Source organism: Photinus pyralis, unplaced genomic scaffold (assembly GCF_008802855.1).
Source record: "Photinus pyralis isolate 1611_PpyrPB1 unplaced genomic scaffold, Ppyr1.3 Ppyr1.4_LG6, whole genome shotgun sequence".
Lineage (NCBI taxonomy): Eukaryota > Metazoa > Arthropoda > Insecta > Coleoptera > Lampyridae > Photinus > Photinus pyralis.
In genome coordinates, this window is record NW_022170663.1 from 24036197 (window position 1) to 24055974 (window position 19778).

General features: G+C 35.0%; 3 protein-coding genes, 1 long non-coding RNA gene and 1 other non-coding gene across 8 annotated transcripts; 3 read left to right on the plus strand and 2 right to left on the minus strand.

Annotated features, from left to right (window-relative positions):
- Positions 1 to 438: 438 nt before the first annotated feature.
- On the minus strand, positions 439 to 1201 carry LOC116173328 (adrenodoxin-like protein 2, mitochondrial). The gene is made up of 2 exons (XM_031490713.1): positions 934 to 1201; positions 439 to 884 (listed from the first exon to the last, which is right to left on the minus strand). Exons 1-2 carry the CDS (start codon positions 1047 to 1049, stop codon positions 545 to 547), a joined length of 456 nt encoding a protein of 151 aa, XP_031346573.1. The 5' UTR covers positions 1050 to 1201; the 3' UTR covers positions 439 to 544.
- Positions 1202 to 1265: 64 nt separating this feature from the next.
- On the plus strand, positions 1266 to 1337 carry Trnac-gca. The gene has a single exon. It is a non-coding gene; the product is annotated as a tRNA-Cys (tRNA).
- Positions 1338 to 4147: 2810 nt separating this feature from the next.
- LOC116173325 (delta(14)-sterol reductase-like) lies at positions 4148 to 8769 on the minus strand. Of its 3 annotated transcripts, none has more exons than XM_031490710.1 (6): positions 8493 to 8769; positions 8048 to 8300; positions 7847 to 7968; positions 6598 to 7434; positions 6149 to 6548; positions 4148 to 5573 (listed from the first exon to the last, which is right to left on the minus strand). In XM_031490710.1, exons 2-6 carry the CDS (start codon positions 8298 to 8300, stop codon positions 5296 to 5298), a joined length of 1890 nt encoding a protein of 629 aa, XP_031346570.1. In that variant the 5' UTR covers positions 8493 to 8769; the 3' UTR covers positions 4148 to 5295. The 3 variants fall into 3 exon arrangements, with proteins under 3 accessions (XP_031346570.1, XP_031346569.1, XP_031346568.1); XM_031490709.1 differs by having other exon boundaries at positions 6598 to 7422; positions 8018 to 8300; positions 8493 to 8767; XM_031490708.1 differs by having other exon boundaries at positions 8018 to 8300; positions 8493 to 8767.
- A 1141-nt stretch (positions 8770 to 9910) lies between these two features.
- LOC116173808 (armadillo repeat-containing protein 7-like) lies at positions 9911 to 11069 on the plus strand. Of its 2 annotated transcripts, none has more exons than XM_031491515.1 (3): positions 9911 to 9943; positions 9974 to 10156; positions 10203 to 11069. In XM_031491515.1, the coding sequence occupies exons 2-3, from the start codon at positions 10048 to 10050 to the stop codon at positions 10682 to 10684; spliced, it is 591 nt and encodes a 196-aa protein (XP_031347375.1). In that variant the 5' UTR covers positions 9911 to 9943; positions 9974 to 10047; the 3' UTR covers positions 10685 to 11069. The 2 variants fall into 2 exon arrangements, with proteins under 2 accessions (XP_031347375.1, XP_031347376.1); XM_031491516.1 differs by having other exon boundaries at positions 9936 to 9954; positions 10035 to 10156.
- A 7022-nt stretch (positions 11070 to 18091) lies between these two features.
- LOC116174741 lies at positions 18092 to 18623 on the plus strand. The gene is made up of 2 exons (XR_004146159.1): positions 18092 to 18348; positions 18394 to 18623. It is a non-coding gene; the product is annotated as an uncharacterized LOC116174741 (long non-coding RNA).
- The last annotated feature ends 1155 nt before the right edge of the window (positions 18624 to 19778 follow it).

The window sequence follows — 19778 nt, forward strand, 5'->3', positions numbered from 1 at the left end:
CTAGTGAGTACCATAAGGGCCCATTTACATCAGAAATAAACATACACCTGATACCTACTAACCTACCAAGAAATAAAAATATTGTATCATGAAACCCATACCACCCTGACACCAGAGACATGGCAAGTCTCTTCCGGGGAAGTAATAAAATTAGTTACCCTCACTGTTAAAGAATAATCATCACATTGTATGTAGTATCTACTGCAGACGTTAATTTCCATGGAAACGTGTACTTACATAAGGCGAGTGATCTCTCAGATAAGTTTAACTAAAACATGAAAGATCACTTTGAAACAATGTTTCAGCTGGTGGTTTTACTTAATAAAACTTCTTTACAAGAGTTTTTTTTTGTAAATGGTGTGACAAAAGGTTAATTATCATGCATCAGAGGCTCACAGTTTGAGGAAAGCATTTGTGCATTATTAAAATGTGCATAGGTATAATTTTACTTTTTGCTCTTTATTAGTAAAAAGTCTCTTACCAAAAGTATATATTTTGTACATCTGTGTTTTTAAAACAGAAAAAGTTGCCATAATGATTATATTCATTCTGCTCTAACATCATGTATACTAGCAGGAACTTTAACTTCAAGTCCTTCCATAGACTCACTTAAAATAATTTGACATCCCAACCTTGACGTATCCGATAGTTCGTAGGCTAAATCTAACATATCCAACTCCTCGTCTGTTGGTTTATCCGGCAGTTGATCGTAATCCTTCTGCGTAAATATTAAATGACAGGTGGAGCAGGTGAGCGTCCCCTCACATGCACCAAATCCTTCTAAATCTACATTGTTATTAACAACTACATCTAATAATGTATCACCAACATTTGCCTTTACTTTAAGTCGTTCACCGTCGGCTTTGAGAAATGTCACCTCGATTCTGAAAGTGAAAATTAATGCAACGTTGGTGGTGGAAAAGCAGGACTTACTGTTTTTTGTTTGTGAGCGGGCTTGTTGTAGAAAATATGCGACAATTAACATTATTTGGTCTCAACATGCGTTTTGGTAAAATTGATAAATTACGCATAAAACACCTAAGTGCCATCGCTTGAGGAACATTTACGTAACGAATGCGGAAATTCGTAAGTAATAATTTTCTCCTATATCGAATTTAAGTGTGTTAAATTTCCATTTCCAACTCATTATGCAAAAAGGTTATGGAACATTTTGTGTAATAGTTCTCATTATTGTGGGAAGATGGCGACAATTTTATTCACATAAGACGACCCAATAACCGTAAGTCACATAATGAACAATAACGGGGGGTATAGCTCAGTGGTAGAGCATTCGACTGCAGATCGAGAGGTCCCCGGTTCAAACCCGGGTGCCCCCTCTATTTTTTTGTTGCAGTTTTATGGCACTTCTGTATTATTCCACAGCATAAGGGATGCCTACTTAGAGAAGGTAAGAATGCCTGTAACGTCAGTCTAAAAAATAGTGATTTGTACAACTAGAGAAGAAAGTGGAGTGTTTCAATCCGAATTCAAAGTTTGACTGATCAGTGTATCAATGAACGAGAGTTGAAAAACACTTTCTTCTCGTTACACAATTTTTTCTGAAACTACAGTCAAAAGTGAAAATTATCGTATACAATAATGAAGTCTGACAAATAGCAATCTAGATCTGTACCTGAGAGCCAAACTGTATTAACTCAAAAAAATTAAATTTTACAGCAGAGCGAGTTGAAAATTTATAAGACATTAAAATTAATACAAAATATTTATTTAATAACTATTAAAAAAGAAATTAAACACAAAAATAAAATATGGATGTCCTTAAATTTTCCCTCCCCCTAATTTTCAAAAATTTTCATTATTTTTGCCAAAAAAAGTTATTAAAAAGTCAATTAAATGGAGTTAATACCATTTGGCCCTAATACTTCGAATTACAAACTGTATTAAATACTTTTTTGAAAAATGAAAATGGAGTTATTATGGACAATAAAATACTAATGTATTCTGAAATTATTTTTTTATTATTTTGAATGATTGCACGGGGTAAAAAAGCGACTTCCAATATGTTTCTTGACCTATTTGCCATTTTTTCGCAGAGTAAACAACACACGGCCTGTAACTTTTGAACTAGTAGCCCAATCTTGGAACTGAATTATGGATTCTACAGGCCACATTCTATAAGAAAATTTTTTTCGGGTCGATCTGAGACAATTTTTTTTCCGGCCTCAAAAAAAGGCAGTGTATAACCTTCCTTTTTTACCAAAAATCGACTGCACCAAAATTTCTCGGGAAAACACTTTTTCTTATTAATTTTGGTGCATATAGAATCCAAAACGATTCGTACTTTTTCGATTAGACGTCTCAATCAAAAGCCAATTTCGACAAAAAATTCAAAGGGCTGGTACTTTTGATCTAGTAGCCCGATCTTGGAACTGTTTGAAATTATGGATTCTGCAGGCCACATTCTATAAGAAAATGTTTTTTCCGGGTCGATCTGAGACAATTTTTTTTGCGCCCTTCAAAAAAAGGCAGTGTATAACCTTCCTTTTTTACCAAAAATCGACTGCACCAAAATTTCTCGGGAAAACACTTTTTCTTATTAACTTTGGTGCGTAGAATCCAAAACGATTCGTACTTTTTCGATTAGACTTCTCAATCAAAAGTTATGGACTAAAAACCAATTTCGAAAGAAAATTCAAAGGGCTGTAACTTTTGATGTAGTAGCCCAATCTTGGAACTGTTTGAAATTATGGATTCTACAGGCCACATTCTATAAGAAAATTTTTTTTCCGGGTCGATCTGAGACAATTTTTTTTCGAGCCTCAAAAAAAGGCAGTGTATAACCTTCCTTTTTTACCAAAAATCGACTACACCAAAATTTCTCGGGAAAACACTTTTTCTTATTAATTTGGGTGCGTAGAATCTAAATCAATTCGTACTTTTTCGATCAGACTTCTCAATCAAAAGTTATAGGCTAGAAACCAATTTCGAAAGAAAATTCAAAGGGCTGTAAGCACACGTGCACTTCTACACAACATCAACGCACTGAAAACTGTATTATGTCCACAAATGTAAGTTTCTTTAACAATATTAACTCCATAATATTATTTTGCTCGGAAAAGGTTATTGATATAATACTGTTGATCTTTGGCCAACTTCAAAAGTATATTATATAGGACTTAATACTATATTCCATCTGAAAAAGTGAGTCTCGTTTAGTAGGAAGAGAACTTAATACCGATTTGAAAAAAAATGGAGTTAATACAGTTTGGCTCTCAGGTACAGAGATACTTTTATAAATTACAAATAACACAGATAGGCCATGACTTATAGATTACATTTTTTGGTTCTGGAGACAACTCCCTGGGGCAGGACAAAGATCATGTTCCTGGGATACCAAATGCAGGTTGGTGCGACTTCCTCATAGTTTTTAGTTGGTTTATTAATGAAATTAGCTGTATTTCTTAAATTCTTTATTTACAAAATATCTTAAAAATATATCAATAACTTTCTAATACGATTAAATATATTGTTAAAATTTGTGCTATACCTTAGTGGTGGTTTCAATTGAACTCTAGCAACTTTGAGCTGTTGAAATGGGTACTGAATGTAACTCGTTTTCGAATTTATAGAATTATCATCTGCCACCATCACTACAAAAATATTCTCTTACAGAATATAATAAATATCTGGGGTGTATATGTAAAATTAAAAATTATTTGTATTCGTCACCCATTTTGTTTCACAACTGTGATGTGTTGTGAAGATTTAGAAACACAAATTGATATGTATTTTTCATTATGCTAATTATTTTTAAGAGATCAAAAATTAAAAAATTTAAATTAAAACTGGAATCAAATTTACAAACACCATTGAGACTACAAACTTATTAATGAGGCCTTATTTTTCTGCAAAAAAAATTTGCACATAGAAATACTGGAAAAATTGTAAAAATAAATCTTCTATATGCTTCCTTATTAATGTAATATGTCGATTTTTCTGCTGCTAAGAAACCAGGTGTTGATTGCCACAAAAGTCAAAACAATAGTTTTTACTTGTTAACACTCAAACCACCACCCCCAATGATAGCAAAACGTCTTAAACTTGAATCTCCAGAAAAAATATAAAGCAATATAGTCCACAATCATAAATAAACTTAACTAAAAGTACATCCAATTTTAGGTATGGCTATTATTACACGGAAGAATTACAATGTAACAAAGATGATAACAAGTCCACTTAAATTTGTTTAACACTCCACTGATTTTTCTACACTACTGCACACATACAGAGGGTTTAACAAGTATGTCAAAAGAGAAAAAGGTAAATAGAGGGTATTTTTAATACATGAAGCATTTCAATTTCATTTCAACTGTTAACAACATTTGTGTTTATTTGGGAAAATCTCTACCATTCAATAAGTTTTGACATACTTATCTCACACGCCCTGTATTAAATATAAAAATAGTTGAACATTCCGAGATTTAAAAAAAAATGACTTGAGATGGATCTCATGCACCGAGACACCTGAGGGTCAATTCTTAACTTCATTTGAACCATGCACACAAGCATGTGATGTAATTATCCAAAAATATCCTAGCATTTTTACAATTTGTGTCTGTTGTAATTTTGCAAACGGTCAAGAACCCAGTGTTTATACTAATTCACTTGGTGATAACTTGTAGATTAAGTATATGAACGGTTGTTGACTTTTCTTAAACACATTATAAATCTTCTTACGAAAAAATACACGTGTGATCTTATATACAACATAGTTACAAGAAATAGTTTTGAATTTATTACACTAAAATAATTTTATGTCCTTGGAGTTTTGTGTACATTTCTTGTTTTGAAATTCAACAAACAATATGAAAGTATGTATATAAGAAAAATTTTAAAGTTATAATTGTTGCTTTTTAAAAGTTTGACAAGTGGCGGATTTAGCTTAATTGCCTAAGGACTGATTTTTCTAGACTTCGTTAAACTTATCTGAATAACCTCCTATGTGAATACATTTGCTTGCATGGAATTTTACTGTCAGAAAAGGTGAATTGAGTCTGTCAACTTCAGAAAAATAAATGGCATAATCAAAAATGATCAATTGCATCATAAAAAAAACAAAAGTGGAAGAAATTAAGTTCTGTGGCTAGAAGCATAAATCCGCCACTTAGATGTACAATGTAAATATGTCAATATTTAAGCATAATGGTAAAATTGTACACATCTGTCTGTCTTGAACTCATTCATTAAATGAAAATTGTCATTTATACTAACGTACTAAACTTAATTAAAACATTGCCAAAAAACACACAACATAAATGCGAAATTAAAAATAAATCAGTAAACTTTTGGAACTAAAGAATACTTCACACGTTGACAATATCTCTTCCACGCACTGCCATATCTCTGCTCACATTTCAACTCGGTTCGACTTATACGATTGATGATCCAAAGAATGTCAAAAATGAATACCAGTACAGGTACTGCATTGTAGACCAATAAACCAAACGACATTTGTATGATAATATCACCTAAATAATTAGGGTGTCGCACCATACCCCAATAACCAGAAACCAAAAGTTTTCGTCCTTGTGAGCTCGGTAAAGATTCCAAATCTAAAAACAGATATTTAGAACCAATGGATCATTATTTTATTTTATTTTAAAGGGTGATTGCTTATTTGGCAAAGGGTACTAAATATAAATAGATTCAATGCAATGTAAATATACTTTTAGAGGATCTCTATGTATCATTATTAAATGGATCACGTCCAAGTATTAGAAAAATGTAGGTCTAAATTTCTAGAAAAACGATACCACTGTTTAGCATCACCTACCAAGTTGGGTACGTTGACATTTCACTATGATGAAGGTATTTAATTTTTCGTTTTTGTGTTTCATTTATTATACATTTTGAGTGTATGTTCATATTTAATCCACGTATTACAAAAAATGTACCAAATTTTTAAACTTTAAGTGGCACATAGGTGGTAATTAGCTCCCTAAGTTTCTTCATGTAAAAATCAGTTTCCCTATTTCTCACTATTCTATCTTTTATCTATGTTTAAGTCAATATCGCCTGTAGCAATCTACAATATAAAAAGCAAACAAATAAATTGTATAAGCATTGATTCTGTATATATCTAGTTCTCTCTTTCTTAATGACTGCTGTCATGCTTTACATAACTTACGTGATACTTTTGGATGATAGGGATTGAGTCGAAATTGATGCTTTTGCGTATTACTCCCATGATAAAAAACAGATCCAATCATAAAAAGAACTCCGGCAAAAATTAACTGCCACCTGGGCAATGTCACACCATAATCAAGGATGTATTTACTTGATCCAATTTCGACTATGGGGCCAAGTAACAGGCTAACTATGCATTCATATCCAACAGCTTCATATTGGGCAGTGAATGTTGTAACAAAACTCGATTCATAAACGATACACCAGGTGTGGTGTATAATTTGCATTGCTGCGAATACGGCCAGAGTTTCATTGTATTTAATCGATTTGTAATCAATATCTCCGTCAGTGAGTACTTTGAAACTAACGCTTTTATAAAATAGAACCGCATTCATGATTATCTGAAAAAGCAACCACAGATAAGTATTTCATTTTCACCCTGCTACTTACGGTGGAAATGCAAAAGAAACGAAAGAGGAATAGTTTAAAGTCGACAACTCCAAACACTCTGGGATTGATGTCTCGTCCATGATAAAAGTTGTAAATTGCATTGTTTATCAGCACATCAGACTTGAGGTTACATAAGGGCACATAAAAACTTCCAATATATAACGCTACAGATAAAATAACACCAAGTACAGTTAACGTTACATAGTGTTGAAAGAAGTTTTGTAAAACATTTTCAATAACTAAAACACCAGTAAAGGTCTCCAACAATATTAGCACAATCCCAACAAGAACAAGAGTAAAAAACCCATTCATTACATAATTCAATTTGCTACCCCTATTAGGCAGTCCGCTAACTTTCGGTCCACCAAACGGAAGCGCACCAATGACAAATACAAGCAAAATGTAACATAGCGATATTGCGAATGATTTCAAACCAAAATACGTAGAGATGCGTGAATAATTAAATTTTGGAGACGCGGTGAAGTTGCACTGTTTCTCATTACAATATACCAAAAATATTAGAGGTATCAAAGGTAAACAAAGTACAAATAAAAAAGCATTGAACAGCCCAAATTCGTTTGGTGTAATTTTATCAATAAGCTTGGGTTCACTTTTGCGAACAGACTTTTCTCTAAAGTCCCCAGTTTGGATATCATCTTCGTCTGAAAGTTCAGTCAGTTTTCGTATGGACGATGTAGAAGACTCTCGTTTCAGGTGATCAATATGATCTATCTCATGTCTAAACGATTTTGTAGCTGAGCGTCTCATTAAGTTTATGTAACTACCAATTTCGGGCGTTGCCTCTCTCAATTTTGGGATAATATTCTGTAAAACAACCTACTAAATGTAACATACATGCAAAACCATGTCTGTAGCATTGCTTAAATACCTTGTAGTTGAATTGACCAGATGCAAAATACTTTTTTTTTTAGAAATTTAATAATGCGTGTTTGGGCTTTGGTTTCACGTGTGGTTTGCAGTCTTAAACGTATAAATTTCAAATACTCTCAAAAATGTGATGTAACGAATCAAATGTTTAACTTTCTCAGCAAGTATATCACATAAAGGCGCCAAAAAATAGTAGTGACACCTCTAAAAAGTATGCCAAAAATTTTAATTTCGAGGAAATATGCAATTCCTATCTCGGTACACAAAATATTACAAACATACAATAGATGGAGCTACTTGTTTCATTCAAATAAAATTGTTCAACCATAAAGTATTTAAACAACGCCCGTTAATAATCAACCTGTGATTCCTTTACTTCGGTGTTTATTTTTTTCGGTCGTCCCCTCGTTTTGGGTGAAGCTCTGACCGCCAATGGTAGTTCATCATCCGTTTCCGATTCAATTTCCTGACGCGATTTGCTACCTAAAATGTTGATAATACTATGTGGCTGTAAAATATAGACGAAAATTACTTGCACGTGTTATTCGGTCAGGTACATTACTTTTGTTTGTGTCAATTCGACTAGGAGTAGTTCGCGCGGGACTTCGTCTCGAAGGACTTTTTTTTGGTGTAGAGGTAGTGGTACGTGAAGGGCTCTGACGTATTGACCGTCTCGGTCTCGGACTTGCCGGAGGTGAATTTGTCGTCAAGCGTGAGGGGCTCTTGGATTTGACTGCCCTTGAGGGTGATTTTCTGTAACTCTTTACAGGACTTCTCTGTGGAGACTTTTCCTGTTTTGTTCCTTTGGAAACCATCTGAGAAAAAAATTTAAAGGGGCATTTAAAAGTTGTTTATATTGGAAGTTATTTGAAAACAGGGGTCAATGTATTGATACCACACGCAAGCGTGCTAAGTGCGCGCCAAAATGGTAAGAACCAGCTTTGCGGGAAAAATATACAAACTGTTTGCAAATAACGATAAAATTTAACATAAATAAACATTCTTACCTTCAAAATTACGTATGAAATTAACAAAATGTGACAAACCACAAAGCAACTGACGCTACAAACGACGCTTAAAAGACCACGCCAACTTGTTTATATTTAGTAGCTCGGGATTGGTGGATTTTAATAATTATACGTTACTAAAAAATTTTAAGCTTTTTTTTGTAAAAATAAAAGTACACTTTTCTTGAATTGCAAATTGCGATAACGAGTAATTATACTTTTCTCCTTTTGTAAACAAAAAATCCCTCGAATTTGTAAGGGTTATGTGCCCTTGTGCAAAGGTTTTATGACAACAAAGCATTGGCGTATGTTATGTTGTGTTCAGACTCAGTGGCGTACTTAGTTAAAACGACTGAAATAAGGGAGCCTATAGAGAGAGTACCCTTTCCTTTCTTTAGGCGCTTTCTTTCGGTGATCCAAACGCGTTTGGATTGTCAAATCACGTTCTTTCGAAGTGTGATCTTATAATCATGATTGCTAAAATCGTGAACAAACTGAACATAAAAGTATTTTGACACAAATTCCTAACCTACAAATGCAAGGATATTTTTGCTCAAATGTTAGATTAGTCAATATTTGTATAGCATAATCGTGCACGTGCTTCCACTTGTATTTAAATTATTTTCATAATCCAAACAAAAAATACGTAATTCGAATGCAAATGTGCGCTACGTAAACTTAACCAAACTTTGATTCAAATTCGGGCGTTCTTTCGTAAAACGTGATCCTACGAATCACGATCTCGAAATCATGATTGCGAAGTAGCCGAAAGAAAGCGCCTCAAATATAATCAACGCCAAGGCCAACTATAATAAATGCGACATACCTCGTCCTAGTTAGTAGTTATTGTATTTTTGTAGGTTTATGCCCCGTTCCACCAAGAACGTAATTACCTACGTTTCGGCAAAATCGCTTAGTGGTCCTTCACATTAGGCGACTTCGCAGTGCTGCTGAGCTGAGCAGCGCGGCGGGACGGAGTGCAGCCAGGGCCGTAGAGAGAAATTTGGGGCCCGGGGGGTTGTTAAGCACGGGCTTAAACTTACCTATTCCACATTACTTTATTCTAGGACTCATAATATGAAATATTTTATTTTAGTGAAATTGGTATGCTTTATGGATGTAAAAATTTTATTCCCAAAAAACCATGCAATGGGCCCCTTTTCAAAATCCGGGCCCAGGGGGAATCCCCCCGTTTACCCCCCCTTCTCGTCAGGCCTGAGTGCAGCGCTGCTGAGGGACGCGGTCGCCTTATATGAAAGGTTTCGACGCCAACGGCGCTGCTCGTAGTTATCATCACTCATTCTTTTTTTAAGGCTGAAAGTACTCAATGGTACAGCATTGTGAATAAAAAAAAAAAGATCTAAGGTTATACTTGAGCCACAGACATTAGTGGTTATGGTGTCGTCATTTTCATCAGTTCTTTAATCTAACCTTTAAAACTCCTCATATTACCTTATAACACAGAACAGTAATATTCTGTGCCTTATAAACAGGTAAGGAAAGTTCATAGCTTTGATAGAACTTTATAAATCAAAGTTTCTTAGTCTGATTTTAAATGTTTACTACACAAGAAGAAATTAATAAAAAAACAGGTCCTAACGGAGTTGGACGATACGATTTTTTAAATTTGCTAGTACAAGAATTTTACAAAACTAATTCATTGGGTAAAATTGCGAGTGACACTATTGGTCTTATATGGTACATTTTCAGATGCCAAGCGGCAGGTGTTGGCGAATTTAGCAAACTTCTCTTACGATCCAATTAACTATGAACTTATAAAACAGTTACGTATCGTGGACTTATTTTTAAAGCAACTTCTACACCACGAAGAGGACTTTGTACATTTTAGTATTAGTGGCCTCTGTAATTTAAGTGTAGATCCTAGTATAGCGGATCTCATTGTCAAGCAGAATGGTGTATTTTTAATTTCGAACTTATTAATGCACAGAAATGTCGAGATATCACTGAATTCGTTAGCAACGCTAATTTATTTGATTAACCAAGACACTCAAGCTTCAATTACAACAGCAGAGATTATAAACAAAGTACTGCACTACAGTTCGAGCACAGATACGAGACTTAGCAACCTCGGTAATATATTTTTACAAGACTTTTGTACGAGCGCACAGATTAGCCATGTTAAAAGCTCAAACAGCCTGGACGTCAATGATATACCTTTACCCTTTACGTAAATTCGCAATGATAGTAGGCGATAAGTGTATAGTAACCAAGCAGATAACCAATGCGGACATCAAACGGTTTATAGAAATTAGCGGAGATTCAAATCCAATCCATCGTCAAGGAGAAAATAGTATCGTGCATGGGGCATATCTTAATGCATTAGTGTCAAGTGTAATTGGAACAAAGTTACCTGGACCTGGTTCATTACTTATTTCACAAACCTCTACCTTTCCAAAGAAGTGTTTTAGTGGTGAAGTTATAAACATAACGGTCGAGGTTTTAGAGCTGCGCAAAATTATAACAGTAGGATATTCATGTAAAGTGGAGGATTTAAATAAAGTGGTTTTACATGGCACTGCTAAACTGATGTTAAATAAATAATGCTAGGAATTGCAATTTTTAAATTATTTATTATTTTCACAGGTGGTCTGTACTGGAACGCTCTAGTTTTAGTCTCACTCCCTTAGGACGTCAATATCTTTGAAAAAATCTAGAATCCCTGGTGCATCTTCATTCCTCCAAGCAACCTGTGCTGTGACCTGTTATATGACTCCCAATGACATACATAATATATGCTGACGATTGTTTTTTCTATCCTAGCACCATCTACAAGGTGGGCCACTAATGGAAATTGATTGTCTCTTCTTCAACACCTCACCTTCACAAAACGTCAAACGTGAATAAAATGGATATGGTAAAAATGTAGACACTATATCCACCACAAATTTTAATAATAATAATGTATTTATTTTCACATCATGACAACTTTTTAGCGCATTTCCACAAAAATTAAAAAAAAATGCGCTATTGTGGCCACTTTGTCCGTCCGTCCGTCCGCTCGTTTTGCGACGCTACTAGTTCTTTATCTTAAGAGCTATTGTTCTACTTTTTTCGCTATTTGGTTCGTTATGGTGTCGAGTCTTGTACCAAGGAAGGAATTTTTTCTGTACCGCTTACAAAAAAAGTTATTGTAAAAAAAACAAAAAACCGTTTTTACATGTTCCATAATTTTACACTTTTGCCGTTTATTAACAATCCTAGAGATCGTTTATAATTTTGCATTGCTATCTGTCGCCTGCCGGTTGGTCTCTCCGTCTGTTCCTTTGTCTGTCTATCCATCTATCTGTCCGTGTGAACCATAACTTTGTTTAGAAATGTTCGATCGCTTTTACGTTAGTTATGAACTGAATTGCATGAAATTCAATATGGGCATAGATTTAGCCATATAATACGCAATGCCAAAAGTTGAATCGAATCGATTCAAAATTCACAGTGCCCTTTTCGCATCTCGACCATTTATAAACCGAATTGCAAACTTTTTTACTTATAAAAGTATTTGAATGAAATTTGATACATAGGCACTTGGAATAAAGGAAAATCAAACGCCAATTTCAAAATTTGGTTTTGCGCATGCGCAGTGCCAACTTTTTATTTATGGAAGAATTTAAACGAAATTTGATACATAGGCACTTGGGATAAAGGAAAATCAAACGCCAATTTCAAAATTTGGTTTTGCGCATGCGCAGTGCCAACTTTTTTATTTATGGAAGAATTTAAACGAAATTTGATACATAGGCACTTGGGATAAAGGAAAATCAAACGCCAATTTCAAAATTTGGTTTTGCGCATGCGCAGTGCCAACTTTTTTATTTATGGAAGAATTTAAACGAAATTTGATACATAGGCACTTGGGATAAAGGAAAATCAAACGCCAATTTCAAAATTTGGTTTTGCGCATGCGCAGTGCCAACTTTTTTATTTATGGAAGAATTTAAACGAAATTTGATACATAGGCACTTGGGATAAAGGAAAATCAAACGCCAATTTCAAAATTTGGTTTTGCGCATGCGCAGTGCCAACTTTTTTATTTATGGAAGAATTTAAACGAAATTTGATACATAAGCACTTCGAATAAAGGAAAATCAAACGCCAATTTCAAAATTTGGTTTTGCGCATGCGCAGTGCCAACTTTTTTATTTATGGAAGAATTTAAACGAAATTTGATACATAGGCACTTGGGATAAAGGAAAATCAAACGCCAATTTCAAAATTTGGTTTTGCGCATGCGCAGTGCCAACTTTTTTATTTATGGAAGAATTTAAACGAAATTTGATACATAGGCACTTGGGATAAAGGAAAATCAAACGCCAATTTCAAAATTTGGTTTTGCGCATGCGCAGTGCCAACTTTTTTATTTATGGAAGAATTTAAACGAAATTTGATACATAGGCACTTGGGATAAAGGAAAATCAAACGCCAATTTCAAAATTTGGTTTTGCGCATGCGCAGTGCCGACTTTTTTATTTATGGAAGAATTTAAACGAAATTTGATACATAGGCACTTGGGATAAAGGAAAATCAAACGCCAATTTCAAAATTTGGTTTTGCGCATGCGCAGTGCCAACTTTTTTATTTATGAAAGAATTTAAATGAAATGTGATACATAGGCACTTGGAATAAAGGAAAATCTAGCGCCAGTTTCAAAATTTTATTTTGCGAATGCGCAGTGCCAACTTTTTTATCTATGGAACTATTTAAGTGAAATTTGATACTTAGGCGCTTGGAACAAAGGAAAATCTTAGTTTATTAGTTAGTTATAGTAAATTAGTTTTAAAATTTAGGTTTGCGCATGCGCAGTTCCAACTTTCTTATTTAGAAAAGCATTGAAATGAAATTCTTCTCATAAACTGAAATTGAAGTAGCACGTCAACAATGGATTGCCCATGTGCAACGCTATCTTTCATATTTGTGGCCGGATTTTTACGATTTTAACAGAAGTTGCATCTTACAAATGGGAAATGAATGCAAGTGGAAATGCGCTTTATGTAAATCGTTTACGATTACTTTTTAACTTGTTAAGTTTTGTCGACGGAATTTACCACACACTATAAATAGTGTGACGTGACAAACAATGGAAATGGTGTGTATGCGTATAGGTAAGTATGAAACTGTAGCAGAATGAAGCAACGCTATTTACCTGCAAATAGTGGTATCATATCACATTTTTATTTGTAAATAACAATTGTATACACAACAAATTTACACGTCAACAAACAAACATAGAAATGTATATATAATTTAAAACCATATTAGTGAGGAACTTATCTATCTATTTAAATATTCTTGTTCATTATAAAAAACTCCTAATGATAAAAACTCTTTAATTTTTCTTTTAAACTGTAGTTTTGTCAAGTTTTTGAAGGCACTAGGTAACAAGTTATAATATAAAGCGCTCTTATACTCAGGCGACTTCTTAAAAAAAGAATGTCGTGGTTTACTTAGTCGAAGATTGTCTTTGTGTCTAGTATCGTAAGTGTGCACATCTTTATTGAGCAAATAGGTATATTCTTGTGCATATGTATGTGAGTGACACAGTGGAGTACATGTATGGAAAACAAGGTGAGAATTCGATGGCTGCGGAAAACCCGTCGGCAGGAATGATTGTATTTAATATTGAAAATTAATCGGAGTAGCCTTTTTTGCAACACAAACACTCTGTCACAGTAAATGCTGGCTCCCCATACTGCAATATTATAACTAATCGCCGAGTATGCTAATGCATAGTACACAGTTAGCAAAAAACCAGGTCCAAATGAGTTTTTGAGCTTCACCATTAGGTAGTAAATCTTGTTAAGCTTGCAGCAGACATCAGACACCTGGGTAGACCAAGACAACGTATCATCAAGGCGTATACCTAAGAATTTTGTGCTCCGTTCATTTTAAAGGTGAATGTGTGCGTATCACAGTATTTGGAATGAATTTCAATGAACGCAGATTTGTTGTAGTTGACAGTTAGCCCATTCTTCCCACACCACGACTCAAATTGATTTAGTACTATCTCAACGTTATGGACGATATCCTGTGCAGTATTTCTACAACAGTGCGGTATCGTCGGCGTACATAAATAATTTACTGTTAGAAAGGTATTCTGGGAGGTCATTTATGAATAGAATAAAGATCAGCGGGCCAAGTACACTCCCTTGCGGGGTCCCTATCTTGAGATTGAATTTGTCAGACATATTTCCATTCACCTTTACAACGATTGAACGGTTTGACAGGTAGGAGTAAAGCCATTCGTTTATCGTGCCCCTTAATCGGTACCTTTCCAATTTTGCACACACAATTTGCTTATTGACGCTGTCGAATGCACTCGATTGTTCAAATTGAAGTGCCACAATATTATTCTTTTTGTCTAGTTCTCGAAACAGATACTGGGTAAATTCATAGTTTGCGGATGTCGTCGAATATCCTGGACGAAAGCCGTGCTGGCAGTCCGTGATGACCATGCAATTATTTATTTAAAAACGACCATAATTTTGTACTATCTTTTCAAAGATTTTTGAGAAGACACTTGTGATGTACCCAAGTCGACAGCTCCCGCGCTAACGAAAGCGGGAAAAACACGACCTCGGAACACTGGCGTAGTAACACAAACCTCGCACTCGACAATGGCCGGAACCCCTACGTTGTGGAAAGCCAGGTTGCACTCACTCGTACCCATGCTAATTATCGGAAAGGCGGAAAGCAAATAATACGCTTAATTGAATTTGAAACACAAATAAAGTTTATTAAATAACTGAGCAAAAGTGTAAAAATGAATCAAAAGGCTGAAAGACATCCTACAAATTTAGACAGAATACATTTAAAGCCAAAAAGTGCCAGGTTCCCCTAGAACTCGTCGGACAAAAGAACCGTACTAAAGAAAATTCCGACTCACTGTTCACAGAGGTGAAATCTAGAGGGAAAATCTGGAGAATGAGAGGTAACATTGGATAACGCTAAACACATTTTACAACACCGCTACAATAGTCATACAAAGAATAATAATCCGAGTAAGTAACTCTTGAATTGGACCGATTGAAATCTGACGTTAAGGCAATACAAACTTGATAAGTTAAAGAATGGCCATCACAAGTAGGTTTAAAAAGCACCTTCAATCCTTTCCCATGTGTGAAAGAAACATTCGGAAGTCTCTTACATAAAGTGCATAAAATAAACATCGTTAATTAGCCAGACCTCCTCCAATCTAGCAGGTATCTAAGATCCTGGATACGGTAACCTTAGACTAAAGTTGTCGTTCGAGATACATGCCGCTAAGTATCTTTATCACTCCGGCATATACCTCTGCAAGGGCGAAACGGTTAATTACACTCAAAAAAGGCTGATTCGTACACAAAGAATTGAAGTCGCTAATCAATCCAAATGGGTTCAAGACAAACAATGAAAATTGATAACTGGCCAATCTTCAACAAATCAAAATAGGAAACACTTTTACATTGAAAGCAAATTACACCAAATTCAAGAATCACTTTACCCTGCATTACAAATAGCTGAAGGCAACATAAACTACAATATAAATCAATTACAACTAAGTACATTACCTTTCTGTTATACGGAGCACCTCCCTAACTGATCACCCAAAGCAAAGTGAACTCAAAAGACAAAAATGAACCTGTGTGAACTCTAAGCTAACTCGGCAAAGCTAAACCTATCCACCATGTCCTCCCTATACAGACTAGTATTGTTATAATTGCTGACATCGAAGAATGAATACATAGTTGAATAATAAACCTATTGTTTTTCATGGGAATGCTATTGAATTGTGACTCGGTATCTGGCAACGGTAGCTTGACTGTGTCTCAATATACGGTAACGGAACTTAATAATAATAATAATGCCTTTATTGATTAGCAGCTGCAAAATGTAGAAAGGAAAATGATAATATTACAGCTCAAATAACTTATAACTTCTTGTTTGAAATTTGAAAGCAAGACATCTCACACTCAATATTGATATTGGTCTGTAGTTTTGTATGTTAGTATTATCGCCTTTTTTAAACACGGGTATTACCGTAGCTTGTTTCAGTACGTCTGGGAACTTCCCTTGTGTTATAGATGAGTTTAATAAAGTTGCCAATGCACCGCTTATAATGTTATGGCAGGCCTTGAGAATAGGTATAGATATTGTGTCTGTCATGTCCAGTCGATTTATTGTTTGAACAATCCAAGATTTCGTTAGAAATATCTATGTCATGAACTGGAGCAATAAATATGCTTGATTTAAATAATCGTCTTGTGGACGTACACATGGATACATTGTGCAGGGCTGTATGGCGGCTAAAGTGCGTGGCTAAAATGTTACATACTGTTTTAGGCTCCCTTATCAATTCGTTATCGGGACCAGTTAAAGTGATAAGTTGCGTGGAGCGTTCTCTATTACGGATCAGGTTCCACAGTGCTTTGGGTTTGTTTTTTGAGCGAGCAATTAATTTGGAGAAATATTGTTGTTTTTCATATTAATTGATGTGCTCATTGACTTGCCGTTTTAAACTTTTGTACTCCATATCGAATACACTGTTTCAACAAGGAAGAGATAAATATGTAACAATATAAGGATTTTCTAAAGCATTTAATACGAGTAGTAGCCAATTGATTTGTGCGATATTAAGACAAATTTTGCTATCGTGAGCATATCAGCTTATTGTGGAAAAAATTCATACCCTCATCACTAGAAACAAGGTTTACCCAAACGGTTTTGTCATTTCCGTCAATATGGGAGGAATAAATACGTTGACAAGGTCTCCCCAAGCCAGGCGCTGTCGGCTGTTGTTAAGAGTCCTCTTCTGTTGCGTATTAGTGTCAGGCATACAACGACAGCCATCTTGACTCGTTGGAGATGTAGGTGTAGGTCGAAGAGGCCACATTCCGGATACGTAACTCTGCCAAGAAAAAACAATAAGTATTTTTCCTCACCCATATCCGATTTAACGCATTACCTGTAGCCCAGGTGTCAACCCTTCTGTAAGAAAAGTAGTCAAATAGTCATCTAACGCAACGATAGTACTTACCACTATAAAGTGGGTAGCCCAGTACTGCGTAGGGACTGAACATCAACAGTAGAAGAAGGAAGGACATGATTTAATGACCATACAGACGCAAGTGTACCATCGTGGTCAGAGCCCTCTGTATTTATATCAAAATTCGAGGGCAACGATGTAAACGATCATGCGATTAATTTTACGCTTAAATTCAAGTAAAAATAAAAGTATAACAAATTTTTATTGATATGTTGGTGTTGTCTCTTGTCAAAATAGTAACGTAATATTGCTTTGGAAATTAAATTTTATCATTTTAGGTATTATTCTTTGTGAGCTAATAATAAGGATTCGCTTTCCTTTTTTATTGTATTCGTTATTTTTGGATTTTAATTTAATATTATATTACAGACATGCACATTAATCTGTACCATCATCCCACCTTCTGTCATTGTGTTTAGTTATCCTTAAAATTTTAGTAAAACGTTAGGTATTGTGCGATAACAGTTTTTGACTACCTCTAATGAATCTGTTCTTGTTGTCCTGCAATAACTGCCTGTATGGTTGTGAAAAATTGTTATAAGCCTTTCCGGCCTCGGCTATGTTAGTATACTCAGTTGATGATTACTGCAGCGGTTTTACGTAACAATGTATAGACAGTAGATTCGTACGCTAAAAATTGTTTCACTAATCACAATAAGGTTCTTTGAAGTATTCATCCCCTGCAGAAGATTATTTTGCCTCGGAATATTCGCTTCGTTCCAGAACAGAAGACCCTCCGATGGCAGATCATACAAAAATTTCGAAATAAACCTTCGGATGTATATTTTGAAAAAAACTCACAGGAATTTAATCTCTAAGGTAACTGTGAAGAGAATGTGAACAAACCAATACAAAATAATACAGTGAACAAATTTTTGCGGAAGTCAAAAACATGTAATAACCCAAGTCCAGCCGAGGAACGACTACGCAACTCAAAACCAAAAATCAAAACTTCCGTAAAAACTCAAGGCACGCGATCAGTAACAAACCTGTCTAATGGTAGGATCCACGTTGCAGGGATCGGCCAACATAAATAAAACGCAAGAAATGGCGGTTTGAAATTTAATTAAATACATTAAAACAAAAAAATCAGGGTTGTTCTCTTTGAATCGCAGGAGATAACCCTAGATCCTCCATTCATTACAAGGAAGGATCTATTGAAAACTTTCCAGAATATGTACTTACTTACTTTCTTACATGTTTTCCAATTTGCCTTTAACAATTTTACTTATAAGTTTTCAACTCGGTCCTCAACACGTTCGAATTTTATCTCCCTCGGGATTAATTTCTCTCGCATTTATAATTTTACCCAAAATCGTCTCGGTCAGGAAATTTTAGTTTCCATGACAGAGGCAGAGCAGATTACGTTTCCTGTCGCCTGTCACTTTACCGGCCGCACCTGCCACTTTACCGGTCGCACCTCCCACTTTACCGGCCGCATTTGTGACATTTGTAAATGTTTATAATGACTCCTGTCATCACTGACAGATTGACATTAATCGAAAGTTTGATATAAAAATTGATATTTTATATTAAAATACGATTTCGGGTAAAATTTAATACAAAACTCGTCACTAAAATGACACTACCTGACTTGGAAATTAAAGTACTCGGCCCCAAAGGGGTCTCGTCCTTCAATATTTCCTCGCCAATAATGTATCATTTTCCTGACTTTTATGTAAATAACTATTATACCGATATTTTAAATATTGTACCATCTTTTTCTACGGGAATGATATTACTACTGTTATGTAACGAAGCCCGACACTTGGACCAGAACGCGGGCTTGATGGTTTCTTTCGTTTATATTTCTGTGCATCGTAACATCGGTTATAAGGTAGTAGCATGCTAGTATATTCATCGATGTTTACCTTTCTTAATACATGATTAATGGGAAGGGGGTCTTTATACATAAACAGTTAAAGGTCGCCTGGCATACCTTCAAAATGTATGCTATATAATTCAAGAAGAATCAATCCCTTAGTGAAATTCTCCCAAATATTGCATTTTCCCTTTGTAGATACCTTCCTACAGCATGTTCGAGATATTCACAATTGAGCTTTTATATTGGCAGTGTATGTGTATCGTCTAGGCGGTCCTTGCGGGGTTTGAGAGTATCCTCTTCCGACACTTCGTTTTCAAGATATTCGTTGCGACTTCACCAATACATATGTGTCGTCCCGGCGATATAAAGTTTTGACATCACCAATGGATATACTTCTTTCAGACATCCCAATCGCTCTTTGTGA